This window comes from Rhinopithecus roxellana, chromosome 7 (assembly GCF_007565055.1).
Source record: "Rhinopithecus roxellana isolate Shanxi Qingling chromosome 7, ASM756505v1, whole genome shotgun sequence".
NCBI lineage: Eukaryota > Metazoa > Chordata > Mammalia > Primates > Cercopithecidae > Rhinopithecus > Rhinopithecus roxellana.
The window spans coordinates 76,897,282-76,924,543 of NC_044555.1; the positions used below are offsets into that span (position 1 = coordinate 76,897,282).

The 27,262-nt window shown below is 40.4% G+C and overlaps 1 protein-coding gene across 1 annotated transcript in view; it reads right to left on the reverse strand.

The window, feature by feature from the left end:
* ARHGAP6 (Rho GTPase activating protein 6) overlaps window positions 1-26,399 on the reverse strand; it is a 304,050-nt gene extending 277,651 nt beyond the window's left edge. The window contains exon 1 of the mRNA XM_030933948.1: window positions 26,183-26,399. Within this exon, the coding sequence (XP_030789808.1) occupies window positions 26,183-26,230 (48 nt within the window). The 5' untranslated portion in view covers window positions 26,231-26,399. The remainder of the gene's footprint in view (window positions 1-26,182) is intronic.
* Between the last annotated feature and the right edge of the window lie 863 nt (window positions 26,400-27,262).

Sequence of the window (27,262 nt, forward strand, 5' to 3'; positions counted from 1 at the left end):
CGGGCTGCAGCAGCTGACCAGCACCAATTGTCCGGCACTCCCCAGTGAGATGACCTCAGTACCTCAGTTGAAAATGCAGAAATCACCAGTCTTCTGTGTCTCTCGCACATGGAGTTGGAGACTGGAGCTGTTCCTATTTGGCCATCTTGCTCCGCCCCACTTCCCATTGCTTTTAATCATCACTGTTACATCACTGGTGGAAATGTAAAATGGAGCAGTCACTTTGGAAAACTGTCTGGCAGCTCTTCAAAAGTTTAAACATAGAGTTACTATGTGACCCAGCAATTCCACTCCTAGCTATATTTCATTTCAAGAGAAACAAAAACACATGTACACACAAAAACTTGCACATGAATGTTCATAGCATTATTCATAATAGCTAAAAAGTGGAAATAACCCAAATGTCCATCAGCTGATGAATGAATAAACAAAATGTGGTATATCCATACAACGAAAGATTATTCAGCCACAAAATGAAGTCCTGTTACGTGAACAACATAGATGAGCCTTGAAAACATTATGCTAAGTGAAAGGAGACAGTTACAAAAGAGCATATATTATATGATTCTATTTTTATGAAATATCCAGAAAAGGCAAATCTATGGGGACAGAAATTAATTAGTAGTTGCCAGAGGTGTTAAAGGGAAATGGAGGGGTGGTTGGCTGCTAATGGATGTAGCAATTCTTTATGAGGTGATCTGAATGTTCTAGAACATGTGGTGATAAATGCACAATTCTGTGAATATACTAAAAACTACTAAATTGTACACTTTAAAAAAGGGGAATTTTATGGCATGTGAACTAGACCTCAATTTCTTAAAGCATGCAAAAGATGCATCACTGCAGGAGTTCAGTGGAGAAATAATAACAAAATTTAGAAGACCTTAGAGACTTCTAGGAAGAGGGGATAATTGAGCTAGGTCTTCAGGGATGCATTGGATTTAGGTTTAAGGAGGGAAGGCTTTTCATAGGAGAGAAAGAAGGTGACGAAGTGAAGCTGGTCATTGTTGCAGTCATGAAAAAAAGAACCAACATGCCTTGTAATAATATTGTCAATGAACGTGCCCCCCACCCGCTACCTGCTAAAAGCACTGTCGTTTACTTCTGCTTCAGGTGGAATTTACAGTTCAAGGCAGCCAATATGCAAACCACCTAACCCTCCATTTTCACAGCTGTGGCTTACCAATTTCTCTTTAAAACACCAACTTTTAGATTTCTGGCCCACTCAATTACATTGAAAGAAATCCGTGATATCCTATCTTTCATCCAGAAATATTTCAGCATTATATTCCTAATGTTTGACATTAACCTAGCATGAAGTATCAGTGTATGATAATCATCCTGTGACTGTGCCGTATTGTATTTGACTTTCCCAATATTTGAGGGTCTGAGTTTCAAGAAGGACATGAATGTTAACGTCTACTTATGTAAATAGAATTGAAAACTCCTAGTGCTGTTTACCTTGATAAGGTTTCTATAGTTTGCTATTAAACATTAGACGTCAAGCCTCCACTTGGAATCAGATCCATTCAGGAGACTGTATCATGGTGTTGCATAGCAGATTTGCTATTTAAGAATAACATTCTCAGCACATTCATCCACATTCCAAAAATATTCTGCTTGGCCCTGATGGCAGGATCTGAGAAGAAGCTGGTCATGGTGAACACAAAGCTTGGGAGAGATTCTTGCTGAAATATAGCTCTATGGTACAAAAGAGGAAAAGCACGGGATTCTTGGGATTGGAAGAGCACCCAAAAGCAGCTAATCCAGCCTCCCGCCCAATGAACAAATTCCCTCTGACAATGCTATTAGGTAAGTATCACCTTGACTTCAAATAGTCACAGCTTTATATCCAACCAACTTACGACTGGACAATTTTTATCTAGATGTCCTCATAGCATGGTCAAAGCCACAAATGATGAAAGACATAATGAACTCTAGAAAAATACATAACATCAAGAGCATGTTTCTTAACCTAGGCACTACAGACATTTGGGACTGGATAATTCTTTGTTGTAGGGGCTGTTCTGTGCCTTGTAGGATATTGAGCAGCATTTCTGACCTCTACTTGCTTATATGCCAGTAGCACCCCTCCCCAAGATGTGGCAAGCAAATATGTAAAAATGTCTCCAGACATTGCCAAATGTCCCTTAGTGGGGGAGCAGGGGTTGAGGAGGGCAAAATTGCCCCCAACTGAGAGTCACAGGGCTAGAGGCATTACATGTTAAGAGCTACAGGAGGGAAGCTGTGACCTAACAGTCATTCACATGTACAGGATATTAGGATACTTACAACTTGAACAAAAATATACCCTTCATCACCCAACAGTAAGTTATTTGACATTACTGAACCTCAGCAAATGTTTGTTGACTTAAATAAAACCATATGATTGTATATATTTCCTGTTTAAGAATAATTCAGTAAAAAGGCTAGTGCATTATATGTTTTCATTACATACATATATACATATACATAATTGAAAGAGATCTGATAACATGTTAAACTTTAAAATTCAGTGGTGTTATTATTTAGTCAGGCTTTGTCCCATCACAGTCCAACAACTTTATGTATATCATTCTGCTTAATTCTGACTCCATCTCTGAAAGATAGGTCTGCTGACTTAATTATGATAATACTAAGTCTCACAAAGAACTTGCTGGAAGGCATCCAATTAGTAGATACGAGAGTTGGGATTTGAAACCACGCCCGATTCCAAACACAAACCCAAAGTACGACATTGTGTTGAGATTTAGGATCTGATTCCCAAGCTCTTGGCCACAAAAGTACACTGTACGTACGTGTCTTAAGTTTGTCTGTCTCGTTTTAAAGAATTACAAATATGAACAAATGAGAACAATTCAAATATGTGTCAAGTTTTTTCACACATTTTGGTTCCACCTTCTTTGAACATTTTCAAAACATAAAAGACTGTGAGTCAGAGCCCATGCCTAATTTAAACAAGACTTTATATAGCAGATTAATTAACAAAATAGAAGATTGTTCTGCTCTATTTCACAATGCAACAACCCAGGCTTTATTGTACAGGGGTCACCTCCCTTCTAGAATGGCTTTATCCACAACTATGCTTGTGTAGAGAAGTCTACAAGTCACTGGCTCTCTGTAAGTATCAGCTACAAGACACTGCTCTGGCAACACCAAGGCATGTTTGCAATTTAACAAACCCTCTAAGTGGAAGGAAAAAAGAGCCTTCCACCTAAATGACAAATCTAAAGGTTTCACATAGGAGTGATGTTTGAAATATCTATTTCATTTTTGCCTGCCACTTCCCTATTCTCTCAGAGCTCTGTTACATAAAGCATTAGGTGCTCTGGGGAATAATTGAGCATCAGTTGTGGCAGCGCGTAGGAGGATGCCTAGGTTACCTCCATTATCACACACTCTATTTAGGAGGTGGGCAAATCCTATTTATATAACTCCAGATGAAGATACACCCTAGCAATTTGGGAGGGTGATCACCAAAATAAATAGGTAATTTCACTTGAACACCTTGTACTAAGCACAAATCTGCTTACTACCTTCATCTTCTTAGAAAGGAACAGGTGTCATGGAAAACAATCGTTTGTATTGGCTGTTCCGTATGGGAAAGCCAAGGGGTTGAAATTCAAAGCTGAGAAGAATACGGGCAAAGAACAGCAGCCGAATTTTACTACAAAATGTGAAAACACGGCTCTGTATCCTCCCCACCTGTAAAGATAAGACATCCTGACTATTTCAGTGTGAGAAAAGTTCAGCAATCTTGGGGTGCTCAGGGCTGGGTGTAGGTATGGGGGAGAGTTAGAGACAGTTGATGTGAAAACTTCCCCAGCAGGAAACTGAGTCAAATCAGTCATCTTTTGGTTGCTTATTCAGTTCTCTAAAGTCCTGGTGTCAAATACGACAGCCACTAGCCCCAAGTGACCAATGAGTACTGGAAATGTGGCTAGTCAGAATTAAAATGTGCTGTAAGTATGAAATAAACATAGTATTTCAAAGACTTGGTATAAAAAATGTATATATCTCGTTAGTAACTTTTCTATTGTTTGCATATTAAAATAATATTTCAGATGTATTAGGTTAAATAAAACATATTACTGTTTCTTTTTAAACTTATCTAAATGTGGCTATTATAAAATTTAAAATTGCACATGTGGCTTGGATTTCACTTCTATTGGACAGCACAAATCAGGCTGAAAGTTACTTTAAGGCATGATTTATGTTGAGCTCAAAGGAAGGTGCTTCCATAGGAAAGTGTTGCTTGACTGAGCTTGACTCCCTATCTCAAAATGTTAACTTCAAATATACTTCAAAATTGAAATTTCATTCACTGCCATCTTGGCAAAATCTGTTAGATAAACAAATCTTTTACTCTTTGAGACATGAAAAAGGATGGTTAACAATGTAACTAAACTTTCTTCCTTTGCAGACATACTTAAACCATGTTAAAGCAGAGATAAAACAGGCTCTAACATTGAAATGGGCTCATAATTAGGTGCTAATGTTGAATATCCTGTAATGTTTCAAAAAGACATATAGATGGAGAAAGGCCAGGTCTGCACAAGGCAAGAGAGAAAACGTTGCATTTATGATTGCAAATATGTTATAGATATCCAAGTTCACCAGTCTATGCCTTACTGATACTTCTTGCTTTTTGGCATCTCCTCTTCATTTTAATTTCCACCACTTAACTGATTCACACCTGGGTCAGAGGCAAAGCCGTCTTCCTCATCTCTCTGATGAGCCTCTCCACTCTTTGCATCTCCCATTGCTAATCTGTCTTGTCCTCCTACCATTGCAAATCATCTCAACTTTTGGCTTAAGAACTTATCCAAGTAGCAAGCAGCCCAGGATCGAGGTCTTCCTTGCATCAAAGCCTTAAAATCCAATTCTACATAACCCAGCCAAGCAAGAGATTCCAAAGGCAAGCAGAAGAATCATTAATAATGAAGTAGGCTTCCAATCTATGCAAGTCAATCCTCAGTCTTTTCAATGCAACATTTAAATGAAAACTATGGTACATTTACCCACAAATGTCCATATAAAAAGCATCTTAGTATCCTGTGGTTGGCAGTCGTGGTTGCTCCCAGCATGTTGGCCCTGATTAATGTGTGTGGGATGTGTGAGTAGGGGATATTGAAATATACTGTATCCCAGTGTCCAGGGAAAGGCCAGACCGTGTTCACATAAACAGTCCTGGCATGTTCTGTTTCAGTTTCCCACGATATAAAATAAACTGTCACCTACAAACTGCAAGTAAACTGAGAAGACCGTTAAGTGCATATATAACAAAGAAACATCTAAAAAGATAACTGGGGAGTTTTTTTAAATAAGCAAATGTGCCTAGACAGACTATTACCTTACAGTGGAATAGACCATGCATGTCTAGCATTGCTTGGCTTTCTTGGTTCATTTTTTATAACTACATTATTGAGATATAATTCACACACTTTACAACTCACACATTTAAGGTGTTTGATTCAATGGTTTTCAGTATACTCACAGAGTTGTGCAACCATCACTACAACCAATTTTAGAATATTTTTATCACCTCAAAAAGAAATCCCATACCCATTATCAGTCACTCTACATTTTGTCCCATCCCCAGCCCTAGGGAACCACCAATATACATTCCATCTCCACGGATTTGCCTATTCTGGATATTTCATGTAAGTGGAATCACAGAATATGTGATCTCTTGTGTCCAGCTCAAGAGAGACTTAGCACCATGTTTTCAAGGTTCATCCATGTGTCAATACTTCATTCTTTTTCTTATTGAATAATATTCTCTTGTATGATTGACCATATTTTGTTTATCTGTTTATCAGTTAGGATGGATTCTTGGGTTCTTTCTACTTTTTTGCTCTTATGAATAATGCATATGCATTCATGTATAAGTTTTTTGTGTACACACATTTCATTTCTCTTGGGTAGGTAACTAGGAGTGGAATTGCTGAGTCATATGGTAACTCTATGCTTAACTTTTTGAGGAACCGACAGACTGTTTTTCAAAGTGGCTGCAGCATTTTACATTCCCACCAGTAGTTTATGAGGGTTCTAATTTCTCTACGTCCTCACCAACACTTATTCTTTGTATTGTTTTTAATCATTACTATCCTGGTGGGTGTAAAGTAGTATTTCCTTGTGGTTTTGATTTCCATGTCCCTGAATGCTAAAGATTTTGAGCATGTTTTCATGTTCTTATTGGATAACTGTATGTGTGTTTCATGTGTTCATTGGTCACTTGGAGTTGAATGGGGAGGAGGTGTGGGATGGTATTAAATGGCATAGTGTAGGAATCAGATACAGGAATGATATCCTATAGACCAGTATTTTTTTCTTTCTTCTGGCACAATGAATGTTCTAAGGAATTTATGAGTAGCTTTTTAATATTGAGCCTGGAATTTGTGAGCTAACTTATAAATCACTTAACCAAAGCATGATGAAACGCTATTCAACAAAATGCTGAAGGAAGCAGTAAAATAATAACTAAAGACAACAAATGACTTCAACACCATAACTTAAAAAAACCCCAAACAACAAAAATAGAACTATAAGTCTTCTGTCCATTGGTCAAAGGCGTTATCACTGGCTCCTGGGTCACAGATTGAGACTTCAGCCTGGTTAGTCTGTCAAGCAGAGTTCACTGAAGTGAACATGTGTATGGGGGTGGGGGCAGTGGGGGGGAAGTGGAATGGAACAGTTTATAACAAAAATCGCAACCAGATTCTCAATACATACAGTGTGGTAAGCATTGTATAAGCTTCGTGAGCGAACTACAATATTGGTTATCCTTGCCACAAGTCTGCCAGGGTTTCTTAAAAAGTTGTTGCTCTCAGTGGTGGTTTGCTGGTCTGTAACCGAGAAGGGCAACAAAGTTCCTTCCATGTCCACAGTTTCCTCTTGCTCTGGTTAGCAGCCACAAGCAGCTTATAAGCATAAAACTCTATCCAGGTACAACAGAAGCACCCTTAGCCATAGCTATAATAGGCCCAGGGAGAGGAGGTGACTGATGCAGCAGTTACCCAATCAATAGGCGTCTATGAGGAGGCATGATGGAAGAGTTTTCCCAGTATGGACCCTGCTGCCCAAAGTGAGAGTTGTAGAAATTGCTGTTCAGTGGGTGCTGGGAACAGACAGAAGCAGATTTAAAGGTAGTAGGACCACAAAGTAGTCATCCATGAATTCTTCCTACCAGAGTTTACAAGATCTCTGAAGGTGGCAATGCTATGGGTATCCTGGCAATAAAGGACCTCCTATTCTGAGTGTCCAAAAGGCTATAACACAATTTCATCACATCTTTTTTTTTCTAATTGAGGAAATCGATCATCACACACACACACACACACACACACACACACACACACACACACACACACACACACCCTCTAACCTTCACACTGCTTAACTGTTTCTATAACTTCCCCTTGCTCCAATATCCTTACTCTGTGGCCTGTAAGTCCCTGCCGTTTTTCTTGACCACCCTACCCATCTCTCCAAAGCTCCGTTCTGCTACTGTTCCCCTTACTCCTTCACTCAGTCTGCTACCTTCTTCACTCATTTGCTTGAACTTGCTATGCCACTTTGTTCCTCAGCATCTTTGCTGAGGAATAAGTTTGCACAAAGGATTCCTTCTTTTCTAGAGTGTTTTCCCTATGTTAATCCACCTAATAATCATCAGCCTGTAGGTCTTGGCCTAGTCTTCACTTTTAAAGCATAATAGATGTAATAACTAGGGCCACAGACAGGTAGATCCACAGCCTGCAGGGAAGGGGGTAGGGGGTTGTCTCTGGCTTGCACCCCATGATTCACTGTATATCTACATCAAGTGTTCACTCAGGAGCACAAGCAAGGGCCTGTGGCCACATGCCCTCTGGCCTCTCCAAGTCTTGCTGCCAAGTGCCAGGGCTGGAAAATGGTTGAGGTGGATGACCCCCTGCCACTTCCTCCAAGGTGACACTGTGAAGGTAGAGCAGGATATCCATATTCGGAAGACACAGATTCTCAAGCAAGGAGAGGTGGAAAGAGCCTTTTGTGTACACTTTACTTTTATAATGGATACTGCTGGAATATGAGCAGACTGCAGTGGACTATTTTTAAAGAACAGGATCTGGTTTTAAATTCATATGTGGTTTTGTGATTTTAAAAGGAGGACTACAAAAAATAGTGTTGTGAAGCAAATAATCACCATCTAATGTGCCTCTCGTTTGTTATACAAATAAAAATTATAACTAAAATAAAACACTTCACACTGACTAGGATGTCTATTATCAAATAGACAAAGCTGGATGTGGTGGCACATGCCCATACTCCCAAGCTGCTCAAAAGATTGAGGTTAGAGGATTCCACAAACCCAGGAGTACAAGACCAGTCTGGGCAACATAGCAAGATGCTGTCTCTAAATATTACTACTACTACTAATAACAAGTACTGGTAAGGATATGGAGAAACTGGAACCCTCAAATATCATTGTGGGAATGTAAAATGATGCAGTCACTTTGGAAAACACTCTGGCAGCTCCTCAAATAGTTACACATAGAGTTCCCATAATGACCCAGCAATTCTGCTCCTACCCATGAGAAGTGAAAGCATACATCCACACAAAACATATACACAAAAGTCCATAGCAGCACTATTCATAAAAGCAGAAAAACTGAAAACACCACAAATGTCCATCACTTGATGAATGAATAAACAAAGTATGATGTTTGCATACAATGAAATATTATATGGTGATGGAATGAAGCACTAATGCATGCTACAACATGGGTGAACCTCGACAACATGCTCAGTGAAAGGAGACAGTCACAAAGGACCGCATATTGTATGATTCCATTTATGTAAAATCTCAAGAACAGGCAAATCCAGAGACAAAAAGCAAATTAATGGTTGTCAGGGGCTCAGAGTAGCATTGGTGGAGGAGATAAAAAGAGAGTGACTGGGCCGGGCGCGGTGGCTCAAGCCTGTAATCCCAGCACTTTGGGAGGCCGAGACGGGCGGATCACGAGGTCAGGAGATCGAGACCATCCTGGCTAGCCCGGTGAAACCCCGTCTCTACTAAAAAATACAAAAAACTAGCCGGGTGAGGTGGCGGGCGCCTGTAGTCCCAGCTACTCGGGAGGCTGAGGCAGGAGAATGGCGTAAACCTGGGAGGCGGAGCTTGCAGTGAGCTGAGATCCGGCCACTGCACTCCAGCCTGGGCGACAGAGCAAGACTCCGTCTCAAAAAAAAAAAAAAAAAAAAAAAGAGAGTGACTGCTAGTGGCATGGAGTTTCTTTTGGGGAAACAAAAATATTCTAAAATTAGCTAGTGGTGATGGTTGTACAACTCTTGAATATACTAAAACCCACTGAATTGTACACTTTAAATGGGTGAATTGTATCATATGTGAATTATATCTCAATAGAGGCTTTAAACAAATGATGCTATACCTTGAGTTTACAGAGCAAGATGTCCCTACATAACTTTTTGTGTCCATGTTTGACCACTTAGCAGGAAGGCCTCTCAAGTTAATGAACACATTTCTGGCTCTCACAAGACAGTCTTACTGATTGCTATGAGACTAAAAATCCACATGAACAGAACCATAGTGTCTGGATGACCCTGATGAGCAAGAGAATGATAAATAAAAGTTAGAAAATTTTCAAAAAAGAAGGAAGGAAAAGAAGTTAAAGTGGGAATAGGGTGTTACCACTGTGCTAGAAAAAAAAAAAAAAAGAGAGAGAGAAATAAACAAAAAAATGAGTGAAAAGTTGTTTTTAGTAGAGCCTCTTTAAACAAAGGGAATGCTTTCAACAGTCCCAAGCAAATTTCAGTGTCACATGGTTAAGGCCAAAATATCCCAAAACAAGATGAGGAAGATAAGATTATGGCCCTGTTGCTGTGACTTCATTATGTGGAATATAGATATTGGGCCTGTGTCACTGGTAGACATTATTTAAATATATATATATCACATATACAAATATATATGAAATAAACATATTTTCATATGTTTACATGTTATATTTATATGTGCATATATAGTAAACATATAAATATATAAACAAATGAATATATATTTATAGGAAGATAACTTTATTTTAGTATAATTGATATAGAATAAAATTTACCAATTTTATGTGTACAATTCAATGATATTTTAGTAAATGTACCAAATTGTGTAACCATAACTATTAATTCAGTTTTGCAACATTTTTATCAAATTATATGGACAGTCCTGGTGGCTGCTCAGATGTGTTTTTGCTTTTGAATTTAGAAAGTTGAGTTTCTTAGAAGTCTGGTGTCTAGTTCAGTGGGATGTTTATGTCTTAACTACAAATGGGCGCTTGGTCAGATCGCTGAACCCTGAACAACTAGCAAAAAATAAAAAGGTGTTTCTCCTCATTTATTACATTTTGAGCTTTCTAACAGGTGGCCTAGAAAGGAAAAAACATATACCATTACTAACATATTTCAAGTTTGATTGTATAATATTGATTTTAATCCTTTATTTGTAAATAAGTACTTTTTAATTATCTCATTAACTCATACTCTAAAACAACTTCATTGAGATGTAATTTACATTCTATAAACTTCACCTGTAAATTTACTGAGTTGGCTAATCATCTCCACAATCCAATTTTAGAACACTTTTGTCACTTCAATAACATCCCTGGGGCTCACTGACAGTCACTCTCCTTTCCCAACCACAGCCCCAGGAAACCACTAATCTATTTTCTGTTTCTATGGATTTCTGGAAGGCATTATACTTTCACACACAGATAGAAAAGATATATCAAATATGTATCTCTCCTTTAAGAAAATCCTATCTCTACACCAGAATTTCAGTGTTTGTGATGCCTAAAATTTTTAAGTAATAAATAAAAGTTGCCACAAATGCTATGAAAAACAGTCCCCCAAATGAGAAGTTTCTCTAACATAATATACTATTTTAAAGTTTATAATAACCAACTAATAGACAGCACTTTAACACCATGCGATGTTTTCCTGATTAAAGCCAAAAGCTACCAATTCTACCCTGCTCCACGACTAACCAGCCTCCCACCAAAAACAAAAATCCAAAACACTTTAGAGCACATATTGTTCATTTTCTTTGCAGACAAAACTCCTGGTCTCCTTCAAATTTGGATCATAAGCTGAATTAAGCAAGGGAAACTTCCCAAAATTACATCCTATTCTGCAGCTCTTTAGAGCTACAGAAACCTTTCTAGACAATAAATTCTCTTTAAAGATAATCCAAAATTATGTTAGACTAGTTGCATTGGGAGTTATACATGATATAAATAATGAATTGATGGGTGCTGACGAGTTGATGGGTGCAGCACACCAACATGACACAAGTATACATATGTAACAAACCTGCATGTTATGCACATGTACCCTAGAACTTAAAGTATAATAAAAAAAATAAAAATAAAATAAAATAAAAAAACCACCACTTTTCATAGCAACATGATAATATTGTGGGCATTTCCAAGTTAATTATAGATCTGTCATTTTAAGGAATAATCATTGAGATCTTTTTATTTAATTAATGAAGGGATATTATACAGCCGCAACAAAATAACCTTTTTCTCCTTAACCACCAATGGAGAGAATTCTTACCATGGTAACTTACAAGTTACCACCATCATGTATACGTATATCACAGTTCTCAAGAAAATATTGTTCCCGAATTTCTTTTTCTACTAAAGAAATAACCATTGGTCAATATGACAAATATATGACATTGAGTCATTTCCACATAACTCTCCAGCGTAACACATCTGTGAAGCTAGATAAATCCTGTTTCAATTTGGGTTTGCCATAAAACACAACACTCTTTTCAGGCCAGTCCATGGACTTCTGATAGCAGCCTTCACAGGCCACAGGTTGCCAGTTTCCAAGTCTAGGATGCTGTGGCTCTCACAAGGGTGCTGACCCGGCTTCTATTTTCAACTGGAATTTCCTTCTCTGGGGTCATTTGATCTCCACCCTCAGAGACATTTTCCTGGTTCTCTGTTCTGTGCCCTGACCTACCCCTTGTTTCAAAACCAAAAAGAATTCCAGGTTCATCCTCCTGCACAGTCCAGTGAGACAAAGACTCATGGACATTATGCTTTCAATCTGGTGGGAGCCATGGTTTTTTGAGCCTTGGTGAGACTCTCTTAGAAGACACTAAGGTGACATTTACTCAGGAAGCTGCTGAGCTCTAAGACAAGACCTGCAGGAAATGATAGCGGGAGGCCATGGTGTAGAGCTAAAGCTGTTAAGACGTCTTCATTCAAAGGGTCACAAGAATGTGGAAGAGTCAGCCAAAAGAAACATCACAAAGTGTAAGACAGGGCTACATCCGTTGGCACAACACTGGCTGCATTGGCAGGACCCAGAGATGGCTCACCCCCAGCTCTTGTGGCTGAGCACTCAGCAAGCTACACAGAGTTTAAAGAACAGGAGACTGGTGTTTTTAGGGTCAGCTCCTGGAGACCCTTTATATTCTTGCCTCTGAGGGAGTTCTGGATACAGCAATGTAAAAATCTCAGATACGTCCACAAGAAGAACTAGCTTTTTAAACTCATGAGTAAATGATACTTTTCTGAGTATAAGTCTCCCTTTTGCACTGGTAAGAATGGCAATGTTTATGAAAATTATTCTGCCTAGAATAATTGCAAAATAAACCATGAAACAGATACTATTTTTAACATAAAAATTTTAAAACATTTTCCAGTGATGTAGAGATTGGACAAGGCAAATAGTTTTCAAACACTTATTCAAGAGGAAGCCTTAGAGTAAAAATTGGAGACTATCCTTTTTAAAAAAATGTTTCCCTTAGTGCTACACACATACCCAGTTCTGCACATATACTGGTGAATCAATGAATGTTCACTGACATTTTACCCTTATCTGAAGTATGCCCACCATTCCCCTCCATACCAACAATGTATGTCCCTTTCTTTTGCTTTCATACTGATGTAACAGTAGACCTATCTACAGTGTCTGTGGTAATTTGAGACATAGCATTAGACTAGAGAGGGGCAAACTTTTTCTGTAAAGGACCAGACAGTAAACATTTCAGGCTTTGCAAGCCGTGCAGTTCATTGTAACCAACCACTGAACTCTGCTATTGTAGTGTGAAAGCAGCCAAAGACAATATGTCAACAAATATACATGGCTGTGTTCCAATAAAACTTTATGAACACTAAAATCTGTATTTCATAAAATGTTCACATGGCATAAAATATTGTTATTTTGGTATTTTTTTCAACCATCTAAAAATGTAAAACTGATTCTTAGTTAATAGGAGACGCAAATGCAGGCAGTGATCTGGATTTGGCCTGTGGGCCATAGTTTGTTGACCCGATTTAAGAACTGAGCTACCATAATATGGCAGACAGTCTACTAGATATGATCATGTACAGAGAAAACTGGAAAAATCAAAACAAAACAGGACTTGGCAACTGTTCAATCAAGTTGATATAATAGAGGAAGATATGGTGAAGGTGTTCAGACTTCAAAGAGACAAGATTTTGTGTGTGTACATTAAGTGCATTGCTTTTAATGTAGCTTATCCATTTACATGTCAAAATTGATCAAATTAACAATCTAATTGCCAAACGTTGCCTCTGGTGTGTTTGGCCTAAAGGATTAATATATTTTTCTTTCATTCGTAAATCACCTCATCCTTAATTTCTTCTAGGCTTTGAAACAGTAGCTAAATTCAGAAATCATTTTAAAGTGACACTAGTAAAAAGAAGCAGATTAAAAATCTCCATGGAGATGTTGGTCAAGGATACAAAATTTTAGACAGGAGGAGTAAGTTAATATTCCTTGTTCAACATGGTGACTATAGTTAATAACAACACATTATGTACTTCAAAACTGCTAAGACAATAGATTTTAAGTGTTCTCACCACAAAAAATAAGTATGTGAAGTAATGTATATGTTGATTATCTCAATTTAGCCATTCCACAATGCAAACATATTTCAAAACATCATATTGTACATCATAAATATATTTAATTTTTAATTGTCAATTTAAAAATAAATTTTTAAAAGTCTCCAGGGAGGTGATTCTGAATGGTTTCTTTTTGATAGTTTGAGGAACCAGAGCTGCTACACACAAGGAAACAGGGACAACTGTCACAATTGTGTTTAAGTTAATATCATTCAGTCTATTTCTATATTGCCTTAATATCTACTCAGTCTATATACAATCACTGTGGATTTATGGGAACTGATATCAGTGAGAGAACCTCAAAATCCTGCTTTTGTCATTTAATTGGGTCATGATGACATAGATATTGACATCCATGACAGAAAGAACTCACCGACGAAATAGAAAAAGAAAATCAGGATAGATTTGTACTTTCTTAAAAATATTGGTATTCTCAGGAGAAATTGATTAAACACTAAGGTAAAGTAAATCAATTCCCCCATCTCTTCATCCCTCGTTGCTTCACATCCTTACCACAGCCCCATCATGGAAGGAGTGCATTTCCACACACACTGAAGTTAGGCTTTGACATGTGACTTGCTGTGGCCAGTGGCAGGTGGGTGGAGAAAACAGTGTGTCAAATTCCTGCCTATGTCTCAAGAGTCTTCAGTTGATCCCACTTGCTATCTTGTGCCTTTGTCATTGCTGAACTTCTTTGGGTAGATGCTGCCAGCCTGGGTCCCAGAATAGATACACATGGGACAGAATTGACAGAAGAGCCATGACACTTTGACCTGTGGTTTAACAGCTGCGCTCTGTCTATGTAAGCCAACCCTAGCTGACCCACAGATCCACTAGGATCCGTGATGGTTTTTTTATGCCACTGAATGTCAGAGTAGTTTGTTACACAGCATTAGTGTGGTGATAGTTAACTGATACAAACACACTTCTACATTTTAGACAACACAGCTATAAGATAAAGCACGATTTTGTGTGTCTATGTGCATATATGTATGCATGCTAGGAGTTCTATATTTCATTCCTTTCTAATGATACCTTAAATAAAATCGTGCCCTTCCCAACCTGCAGCAGCACAGAAATATCATGGAAGGCCCCATTCTCAAACCAAGGTTCCTCTTAGACCCACTACATGAACCTTTGATCCTTTACAGATGTTTATGCTTGTTCATAAATACTTTTGGAAAACCCCGACAAGGGCAGAGTGCCAGCTCTCATGTACCTTTTCCAGGCTGCTGCAAGTTCAATCACATGGTTGTTGGTCCAGTAATGGATGTGCCATTAGAACAGCCATGCAAGGAGGGAGTGTGCCACATTTACACAGGAGATAAACTCTGCCATGTTTCAATCAAAAGCAGTTTGCTAGTGAAAACACAGGAGTTGGAATTATAAAATTACCACAACCTTCAACTAAAAATAACAAACAGGATGTTCTTTATATGGGGATATATATATACACACACACATATTGCTGACAACAAGGACACAAGGACACACCAAAATCCTCTCTGATCTCACTAACAATTCACCTTACTTTCTTCTGTTACGTTTATGGACACTTTGGCTGTAAATAATCCATGGAGACAGGAATGTTTCTACCATGCAGGAAGAACAGGAGGAAGAATTTAAAATGTGTCATCTTATGGAGACAGTTCAGTGGTAGCCCAGATTCAGGATGCGGGCAGGAGTAGGGTGGGTGTGAATACAAAGGGGTAGCACAGGGGAGTGCTTTTGTGGTGATGGGCCAGCTGTGTATCTTGAATGTGGTGGTGGATATGCCAGTCTGTACAGGTAATAAAATTGCACAGAACCACACGCATACTTACATACATAAAAGAATGCGTGTAAAAACCTGGTGAAATGTGAATGGGGTCTGTGGTCTAGTTAATAGAATTGTCCCAATGTCAGCTTCCTGGTTTTGATATTGCGCTATATTTATTTATATAAGATGTTACCATTGAGGGAAGCTGGATAAGGGGTATATGGGACCTCTCAGTACTATTTTTGCAAGTTCTTATAAGTCTTCAATTATTACAAAATTAAAGGCTTTAAAAAGTATTACCTCAAAGGTATCATCTTCAGCCAATGGCATGTCAACAATCACCCATTGCACAGTGGTTCAAACATGCAGACTTGGCAGTCAAATTAAGAGACAAGGATTTAAGTCCCAGCCCCACTACATACTAGCTGTGTAGGCCTGAAACAGACATAAGGTCAACGCTTTGGTTTCCTCGTCTTTTAAATGAGGATAATAGGACCTATCTCACAGGGTTATTTTAAGGATTAAGTGAGATAGTATATGTAGAATAAGCAGGACTCATAGAAAGTATTCAATAAATATTGGCTATTATTATTATTCTAAGTCAGACTAAATATTTCTGAGAGCTTTAAATCACTGATTAATTTCATTGACACTCAAGTACATACTAAACATCAGGCACATGCTATAAATGGCCAAGCATTGAGTCACACACAATATAGTCCCTGGTTCTGGTCGCTGCCCCTTTGGATTTTCTGGTTCTGTTGTGAATATGGTCTCCAAACAAGTAGGATAAATATTTATGAAAGTGGGTACACAGAAGACTCATGGAGGAACTAACTTAAGAATAAGAGGTACGGCCGGGCGCGGTGGCTTAAGTCTGTAATCCCAGCACTTTGGGAGGCCGAGACGGGCGGATCACGAGGTCAGGAGATGGAGACCATCCTGGCTAACATGGTGAAACCCCGTCTCTACTTAAAAAAAAAAAAAAAAAAAAAAATACAAAAAACTAGCTGGGCAAGGTGGCGGGCGCCTGTAGTCTCAGCTACACGGGAGGCTGGGGCAGGAGAATGGCGTAAACCCGGGAGGCGGAGCTTGCAGTGAGCTGAGATCTGGCCACTGCACTCCAGCCCGGGCGACAGAGCGAGACCCCGTCTCAAAAAAAAAAAAAAAAAAAGAATAAGAGGTACTTTCTGCAGTCAAGGTTGAAATGAGAGTTTTCCCTCTGCTAAAATTTACTGGGGTACAGGGTGGTTAAACTGCAATGCTTAGCTGCAACCATTCTTTGACCAGCAGAGATAAATGAAAATTGCCTTTCAGTCAAGCACAGGTTAGACCATTTGAGTTGATGTGCAACTTTAAGGGTTAAAACCCTTTACCCATCAACCAGAAAAAGAGCCAAACCAAATCTTCCTTTTTCCTTGTTTGGCAAGCAAATTACATTAGACTATCCTAATAGGCTTAGAGGGAAAAAAAATCTAATTGTAGTCTATATTAATACATTTACATATTTTGAATTATATTAATAAATACTAATACATTTAGACCAGGGCACTTTAATGGACTTTCCAATATTAATGACAAAATATATGTAGAATATATCACTCTCTACTAAATGCCTCAATAGGTTTGTGATATAAAAATCCTTAAAAGCAAGCACACCACGTATGGATAGAGCTGAGATGGCACCTGAGTACTTTAAATGTGATAGTTAAAATAATCTACAGTGTGAAAGAAAGAGACATTTGAAGCAATTTGGGAGTCTTCTATTATACTTAGGAATTCAAGATCTTTCATAAATGTAAGCAAACCCCAAACAAGACTGAAAATGCTTGCAATGATATTTTGTGTTTGTCAACACCGATCCTCCCAGCCCTCAACAAAAACAGGAAATAAAATGTTCTGCCCTTCTCTGTGCTGGTCTTACTGGGTTGGCTGGGTTTGGGCCCAGAAGGAGATGGAGAATAGGGAGACCAAGAAGTCAGAGTATTTACTGTTCCAGTCTATCCCTGCTTCTCCATATTTTGCCCTTGCTGGAGTCTTCTCTGGGCACATTGCCAGGGTCCCTTCCAGCCAAGGCTGCAAGTCAGTGGGCTCTGGTAACACTGGTCCCTCCCTGGTAACAGCTTCTTAGTGTTGCTAATTGCTGGGCGCTCCACCACTCACCGTTGGTTCCCTTAAACCTGTCAACACACTGGCATAGTTCATTCCTCAAATTAAGCCTTTTGAGTGATTTATCTGTTTCCTGTTTGGATCCTGATCAACACAAAGCCCTTGACTGTGAATCAGTAGCTAATGTGGGAGGATGTCTTAACTTTTGAGATAAAAGTTAAGACCATGCTTTACATTTTGCTCAGACCATCAAAATGGCATCTTAACATGAATGGAACTGTTGAAAGTCATGTGCATAGATACCCACAGAAATAATACTATGTGTTGTTACCATTTTCAAATTATTCTAGCAAACTCAATGTTCCATACCCTTGCTAAACTATTATTCCTCTGTGCATCTAATTAATATGGCATCACCAAGCTAGGAACCTAGAGCAATGTCCAGGAATTTGTGCCTATGTGGAGAGGCACACACCTGGCACAGAGATGCTTGGCAAATATGGAGCCCACGTGCTCCACAAGCTGGTGAGATGCTTTTAGCCTCTGTATTGCAATTGGACTGGCTTATACATTTCTTTACCAGATATTTTGGTCAACTGTAGAAAGGGGTCATTCAAAAATATGTTAAAGGTTTATTCATCTAAACTACTTCTGTTGCTGTTGCCATGGCAACTTTTCCCTAAAGCCACAACTCCAAATTCTTCTAAAATTGTTATTTCAGAAATCTAATTTAGCTGACATCCCAAACACTCAAATTTTACTATAAGATTTTTTATGTTAGAAAAGTTCTAAGAAAATGACAAGTATCCAAAGAGAAGAGGAGAAAAAGCCTGACAGGTTTTCATTTGAAAGGGTCATGGCATCTTTCAAGGAAATTGGAAGTGGAAGAGTCCTCAGTAACTGTATTTGAATGAAAAAAAAATTTGGCTTATATTTTGTATATGTTTCTTGTATTGAAAAGTATCCCATATTCACATCCAAGCAGTCACCACAAAGATAGTGAAAGCCGTACCACATAATGACTGGTGGGAGTCCTTGTTGCATCACTCGATCTACCTTTAAGTTTTTAAGTATTCAGGGTATATTTAAGAATAAAATAAATCAGAAAAAATGGTCTTTTGAAAATAAGGTTAGAATGAGAAAACTTGATAACAGAATGTACATTAAAAGATATTAGATTAATTAACTGTGTTTGTAAACAGTGGTCTCAGTCCAAAATTTGGCAAGCACCCAAGACCTTTAAATCTATCCATACCCTCCCCATCATCTCGTGACTCACAATCTAAAACGGACCATGCTAATGGACATTCAGTGACATGGCCAGGAGTTAAGAAAGGGCTCTGCAATTCAATTGAAGGGAGAATAAGTAGGCCACAAACCCACCTGCCACCCTGGGCTGCTCAGGAGATTTTGAACCCTGATGGGATTGAGAGAAAAACACTGGGAGTCGCAGTTTCCCTCCCTCTTTCCTTTGGCTTTTCTTTCAGCACCTCTTCCCTTTCCCCCAGAGCAGGCCGGTCCACCTCATTATCCTCAAGGAGTAGGGACAGAAGCAGGCACTCTAGTGTCTCACTTTCATACAGATGCAGATCCCACATCCACACACTAAGGCTGCCGAGCACTCCACACGTCCTCATTTGGAGATTATAACTTCTAATTTTAGGCTCACGACTAACACATTCGTTAAACGGGTATTCTGGCTAAATCAGAATAGAGGTGGCAAATTAGGCAAGACTGTTAGAAGGTCATAAAGGAAGAAGTTAGCTAATGTCTGACATGAGAGAGAAGACAGTAAACATTTTTTAACCTAAGATTAGGAAGGGCATCGGCATTGAGGAGTGAAGAAACAAAAAGCCCAAGATGCTGAGGCTTCTGGAAAGACCACCAACACCCTCTCCAGAGCAATCCCCACACAGTATGAAACACACTGTTCATAACCGTGACTCACAGCCAGAGAAGCTCACTCACATTTTCTCACCTCTATCTCTCAAAACCCAAGAAACTACAAATAATGTATTTTAGAAAGTGCCATACAAAATTGTTCTCAAAAACATTTAAGATTTTGATGTCTACTGAGATGCAATTAAGTCAGGGTTTCTCTATCTCAGCACTATTGACATTTGAGGCTGGACAACTCCTTGTTGGGTTGTATTGTGCTTTGTAGGATGTTCAGCAACATGTCAGGTCTCTACTTAATATATGCCAGTGGCAATCCCTGCCAGTTATGATAACCAAAAATGCCTCCAGACATTGCCCAAGGTCCCTCTGGTTCAGAACCACTGGTCGATTTTACCTAGAATATGGATACTGAAGGACATATTGCCAGACAACATTATATAGAGGAAGCATTTCTATACCTTTTGTATCATTAGAGAGTTTGGCTGAAATGAACACTAGGTGGTAAAACAAAGGACCTCTCTGAAAACTTGTACTAGATTATCTCAGAGTCAGCTGAGGTAAAGTATTGTGTTGCACTTTCTGAATCTACTTTGCTGCTGATCCTACATTTTGTAGGGGCTGCTTGACTACTTGAGTAGTAAGTGGTTCACTGTGTAAATTAATCAGTGTTTGCCAAACCCACCTGATATTGGAACCACCCCCAAAGCTTTTTCAAAGGATTGATTCCAAGTCTGGTCCTTAGAGATTCTCATTTAGTAAGAATTCAGTGAAACCCTAAAGCTAATTTTTAGTCTCGTCTCTCCCTCAGACCTCAGACATCAACTAATAAAGGGTTAAGTTTGGAAACTCCTAGCGTAACCTACGGAAAAATACACAGACAGCCAGATTCATGTTCTCATAAATATTTATTGTGTGCCTACCCTGTGCCAGGACCTGCTCTAGGCAGTGGAAGGACAGAGGGAAAGGATCATTGGGTCCTTGCCCTGAATAAACTTACACACTAGTCAGAGGAGACAGACAAACAATGAATATATAACATAATACCAAGCGGTGATGTGAACAATGAGGGAAGTGGCTAGTGTGATATGATCCAGGGTAACTGAGTGGGCTCAGAAACACTTCAGAGAAAGCAGTCAGGAAAGGTGACATTTTCCTGCAATTTGAAGGATGTAAAAAAATGTCTACCACACAGAGGACATTCCAGGCAGAAGGGACAGCAAGTACAAAGGCTTGGGGCAGAAAAGAACTGGTCGCATTTGAGGAACAGAAAGGGCACAGATGTAGCCAGGCAATGATAAGCTTGTGGAGTGGGGTGTGGTATGAGGCAGGGAAGATCATGTAAGGAGCACTTGGAAGGTCAAGGTCATGGATGAAGCTGTTATTCTAATTGGAATAGAAACCAACCAAAGAGCTTAAGCACTGAAATGTCACTATTTCATTACTTTTAAAAAGATTGCACTGGCCATAGGGATAGCCAACCATTTACTGAGATGGGAAAGTCTGAGAATGAAATAAGTGACAGGGAAGTGAGGAATCAAGAACCCAGTGAAGACTTTGTATGACTGGACAATAACTTCACAACCAAGTTGAGAGTCAAGTGTGTGTGGTCCAGGGTTATCACAGTGTGGGAACAGGAAAAGTAAATAATAAAAGTTCATCACCAGAAAGGACTAGGCAAAGAGTGGTAATTGTTTTCAAATGATTGGCAGATATGTCTGCTGTGCAACATCCAACAGGAATCTGATTCTTTATCAATTAGTAGTGGTACTTCATGAGTGGTTTGAAGGAGGGGAGATGTAGCTTCCTAAGATGATGGGGCTTCCACACCAAAGAGGCCTCATCCAGGAAAATTTCTGCATGCAGTAGAAAAGTAAGCATGCTGGGTTGGGGGTGGGAGTAGAAAAGGTATCTACGATTAGTAGAGGTGTTAATTCAGAGGATTAAATAATCTTTCACTTATTCGTAAGTTGAAAAAATTTTGCTTTTATGAGGAGACAAATGACAAGCAGAGTGATATAAAAATGGTTTTATAAAAGTAAGTTCTGGGCCATGCCACAGGTCAGTATAAGTTCTGCTGAGTTTCCTAAGATGTCTACACTGTTAGCACTGATGGATGATAACTGATTCATATCAGCACAGGCCTGCAACGGCGCCCAGTTCTGGGCATCTTCAGAATTACCAGAGTATCCTGTATTCAATACCATTCAATTATTAAGCAAACTTAATGACTTCAAAGTCTTTGAAAATTGAATGTTCACAGAAAACAAACTTGGAAACTTTCATAAGACCTTAACCATTCTATGTGAAAACAGGTTCTGTCAGGGTAAGCAGCTTGGCACTTCTGGTGAGTTCCTTAGGAAGGGGTTAACTGGAGCAAGGGCACAGTCAGCATCTGATTACAAGGCTGCGGTCAAAAGCACAGATGGTGTGGTGACCCGCACCAAACAGGAAGTGACATCAGCAGCAGAGGAACTCAGACTAGACCAGTACAAGGGAGGAGAATGAGCAGCTTAGGACCTCAAAAACTAGGTCTCAACTACTAGATTCATGAAGTCATTTAACACATATCTACTGAGCACCTACTGTGCTTCCAGCACTCTGCTAGGTGCCCAGGTGACAGCAGGGACAAGACACACATAGTACTACTCCCAGCAAGTTTTCAACCTGCCAGTGAGAGAGAAGTGAATGATGTCAGTCCAGGGATTCCTGATGGTGACTGTATAATGGACACTGATTTGCTTTTCTCTGCCCCACTTGAGGGTTAAGACAGGTTGGGGCACCAGGAGAGAAAAGCTTGAGCCTCCTAAGGTCCCCAGTAAGTCACCAGGCCAAGCTTTTAATCCAGATTTTTTAAATATCTTTCAGAAAGACATAAAGATATGGCATTGAACTTAATGGATACTTACATTTTTAGTTTTTGTCTACACTAGTCAAATTAAAGAGCTATTTGGCCATGGCAATTTGACAATATAGATAGTCACATGAAGTCACTGAAGGTCCAACATTTGGTTGTTGGTTTATTACTGTGGCAAAGTGGATTGCAGAGGGATGATTAGGTTTGACTATCCTGATTGTCTAAATGACTCAGAAGAGCACTACAGGACCAGGGCATCTGGTTAAAGCTTTCAGTTCTGTCAGCAGCGACACATGTGCTGCCTTGAATTCTACTGCTCTGAGCTTAGATTTCTTCAATCAGGAAATAGAAAACCTGCGTACGGCAGCAATTGGATTTGAGACTGAAATTGACCTAGACTGTGTTCAGATAGTTTGCAATCTGTATAAGACAATAACGAGGGAAATATTATGATTATTTGATTATTATATAAACTTCTAGAGCTTCTCTAGAAGTGCTGCCAGAAAGTCACTGATTCATTCATGTCATCCTCATCCTTCATCCTCTATCACCTCTTTATCCCATCCAAACTAAGTCTGATGGGTTCTACGTTCTAAGCATCTCTCCAATACACCAACTGCTCTCAACCTCCTCCTGCCCAGCTGCCACCCTAGCATCAGTCATCTTCTCGAATCTCTCCCAGGCCCAAATACCAGGATGCACTCTAGCTCCTCCTCATCCTGACTCCATGCTGGGATCATGGCAGGCTTCTGAAAATATAAATCTGATTCAGTCATCAAAAGGCATCAAGGACAACACCCAGCTGGAAGGACGGAGCCACCATAACCTGAATGTGGGAAAACTGTGGGAGGAAATTTTTTGGGGAGAACATTAGCTGCTAACACACATTTTTTCTGTGTGTGATGATAAAGCAAGAAGACAGCTGTACTATACTTTGAAAATGTCTAATTATATAAATGGAGGATGTTCTTGTCTAGTTAATTGCATTTTGCTTTCTGTGACCATTATGACCATTTAAAAAGATGAGTGAGATATCCGTAGCAACTCCTAACATTTTCACTATCTAATTGTCTCTTTGAAAAATTGACCAAATACCTGGAATACAATAGGCATTCAACAAATGTTTATTGAATGAATCAAATGTGAGCCACTGACCTCTTATATGCAGTCTCATCTTGGACAAATTAAAAAGCACTGAAAGAAGAGCATTAGATATTTATCCCTGAATTATATTTCAGAGGAGGCAGGAGGTACTAGGGACACATGGAGGGTCATCCATGTCAAGGAAGACAGACCCCAAAAAACCCAAGATCACAGGAAAATGCACAGTGGGACAAAACCATGTTGAGCAAAGTAAGTGGAATATTTGTGCTAAAAGGCAAAACAAGCTCTGGAATTATCAAAATCCAAATGAGGGAAGTAAACAAAAGTGCAGCGTTAGAATAGATATTATACCACCAAGGGTTATACTAATATGAAAAACAATGGGTCACACTTAATAAAGAACATTCTCTGGACACGTGACTGATTCAGAGCTGCTGCTTTATCATCCTAAAGTATGCATAGGAAACTTCAGAGAGCCCGGGTGACTTATTCCAACCTGGAATCCCAATAAATTCCCTCTGGAATCTTCCTTTTTATAGTCTTAAATCAGAATATACATACATGATAATCTGCACTGGAATAAAGGGCTATTTCATCAGCAGTCTTCAGAGCCCCAGAGGGGACATTAGCATCGACTTGACTCTTCAGTTTATGATTTTAGAAGAATGAGACAGCTGAATTAAAATAATTTTAAAATATTTTTGTAATACATTTATATAATTGAGGCAATAACCATTCATTGAATGAATAGATTGTTTTAAATTTAAGGAGCCCATTCTCACCTTTCCTCCCCCACCCCCACTCTTGTAAATGGAAAAGACCTCAGATCATGAATCAAAGGGTACCAACACACAGTTCAAAATCTGGAAAAGGTGATGGGGTGGAGATGTTGGATGGGCACAATGAGCACAGACTCTACCTCTTTCAGTGTAAAGCAACCCCTGTTGAAAAGTGGTCATCCTTTAAACCACTTTAAAAGGCAAATCACTGAGCCACTAGTGTCTCCAAGACATATGAATGAGCATTAGTAACTTACAAGTATCTCATTTGGTGTTTCAAGGCAAGTAACTATAGAAAAACCAGACAAAGAGCTATCACAGGTTCCTGGAACGTTTGCCTGGGAAGGTATCTTAACAATTTCCTAATTCAGGCCTTCATTTTTCCAGTGGAGGAAAGTGAAGTGTACGAGGTATGTAATTTGCCCAATGACCCTGCAATTAATCCAGGAGCCCCCAGGTGACACCAGGAACCAACTGGAGCAGCTCCGGGATGCCCAAGTCCACCACCCCTGTCCACTTTGACTCCTTTTTTCAAAAACAAACTTTTTTTTTTTTTTTTTTTTTTTTTTTTATGTTGGGGACTGGATTTTGGAAGACACAAATTCCAGACAGTTAACTGTCTTTGCCTTATTATAAATATTAATGATTCTTGTCAACTTTCTGCCTGCTTCTCTCCAATTTTTAAAGTTGGCAGTCAGAACGTCCAGTCTCAACAGTGCAAATCAATTCAAGGAAAACTCAGTAAATTAGCAGATGACAGAACAACTGCAGTGTCTCATCTCAAAATGACACATCTCACAAGTGGAAAATCAATGTCTGAAGACTGGAGTAAGGTAAACCTTCTCTCTGCCCCTTTCCTAGAGGGGGCATTTCAAATTTTTAGAAGTAGTAGTCATTACTCAGAAACAACTTTCCTTTTTTCCTTCTTTCCTTTCTTTTCTCTCTCTTAAAAAATATACTCAATCTAGTATCTGGATTTGTCGGTCGTTAACCTTGAAATCTTGACTCCTTTTTCAAAGAAGGCAAATCCCATGAGTTTTCTCTCTGTTGTGTTTCCTGCAGTACCTGCAGCACCTAGCGCAGTCCCTGGCACACAGTAGGTCCCCAGCAAATCTTTGTATCAACAGGAAGAACAGAAGACACCATAAGGGAGGGGGAAGGTATGACAGAACAGCCCCTGGTATTTTCTTGTATTAGCGTGCAACATTAATGATAATGTGCAACATTCTGTCCCGCCACAAAATAAGAGGGAAATGCACTCCAAGGATTGAAACGGCTGCACCCCAATGCTCCCGGCAGCATTTCTTTTGCAAGTCCACTCGCCACACACTGAGATCATGAAGCAGCCCTGCCTCCTGTCCAGTCTTATTCTCTTCCTTTCAACATATCTGACTGAAGGCTGAATGAGCGACCTAGGCCTAACCCCAGGAACCCCATTTGTCAGCCTTTGTCAGCGGGGCTGTGGCAAGAGTCCAGCCCCGGTCCCGGATGCAGTGACCACAGCGTTGGGGCAAAGAAACACTGAATCCAGGGTTGGGGCTCCCCCGTACCTTCTAAAAGATTTCGGGAAGCGCCGCTGAGTGAGCAGGTGGCACTTCGGGGTGACGTACCCGACCACCCGCCACCCCCTCAGCTGTGGACCTGCGTGGACCTGTGGGGAGCCCCGACTACCATCACCCCTCGCAGTCCTCGCCTGGGGCGGCCCAGTGGCGCCCCCTGTGTCCTCTGCATGCGTCAGGACACTCACCGCGTAGTGCAGCTGGGGCTTCTCGCCGCGGTACACCGGGTGCCCCATGTCGCCTCCGGGAGGAGTGGCGCGCCTCGGGCTCAGCCTGGGGTCACGGTGTCTCTCTGAGTTCCCCGTACTTCACTGCCATCCCGGGGCAGCCTCGGGGCGAGAGCCCTGCTCCGTGCGTGCGGAGTGCTATGCAAAGCGCCCCTGACACAGCGTCCCGCCGCAGAGCCGGTGGGGACCTGGAGAAGGCGGCGCAAAGTGGGAGGGGGAAGAGGAGGAGGAGGAGGGAGCGGCCGAGTCTGATGCGATGGGCGGGCGTTTAATTCCTTCCGCTCCTGGCTGGTCCCTGCGGCAGCCACCGCTGACAGCTGTTGGGGGTTGCGGAGGCCGAACGCGCCCACGACAGGTGTCAGGCTGGCCGGCACGCCTGCCTCCTGCTACCCTACCCTCCCCGGACCCGTGGGACCCCGACTGCTGAGGCTGGGACTGCCAAATCCTTCAATGCCAATGAGAGGGCGAACTTGGGTTTCCAAGAAAGAGAGACTTTCACTAACTTTGAAGGAGGTGTGGGCCTGACAGTGGAAGGAGATTCAGAGCCTTTCTCCTAGAAAGCCTTCTTCTGTTACGGTCTCAAATGCGGGGATCCTTGGAGAGGGTAGGACTGACAGGAACCAAGTCATGCTACCCAGGGGAACTGCTGAGGGGACAAGGCTGTGCGGGATGCTGGTCACCTAGGGCTAACCGAGTTCCAGGAGGGGCTTGCAGGACACATCCTGTAGGTTCACAATAACCCTTAAAACTGCCTCATGGAAACCTGCACTTTAAAACACCTTGGAGAAGATCACAGAGTTCCCTCCACAGCCTTGTCATTCTGTAATTTACGTCCAGCCTCCCACAAGTTGAATCCAGACAAAAGCCAGGCCTGGGGCCAGAGTAGAGACTACAGATTCATGAAATCAATCAATGCAAGCCCCAGAGGGGTGGCTACGAAGTGGAAGATGTGTTTGGGGGTAGCCTGTGCCAATTTGTCAGGGTCCCATTGTACTGAACCGGCTGAATGACTCTCCACTTGCTCTGTGTAAGAGGAGGAGG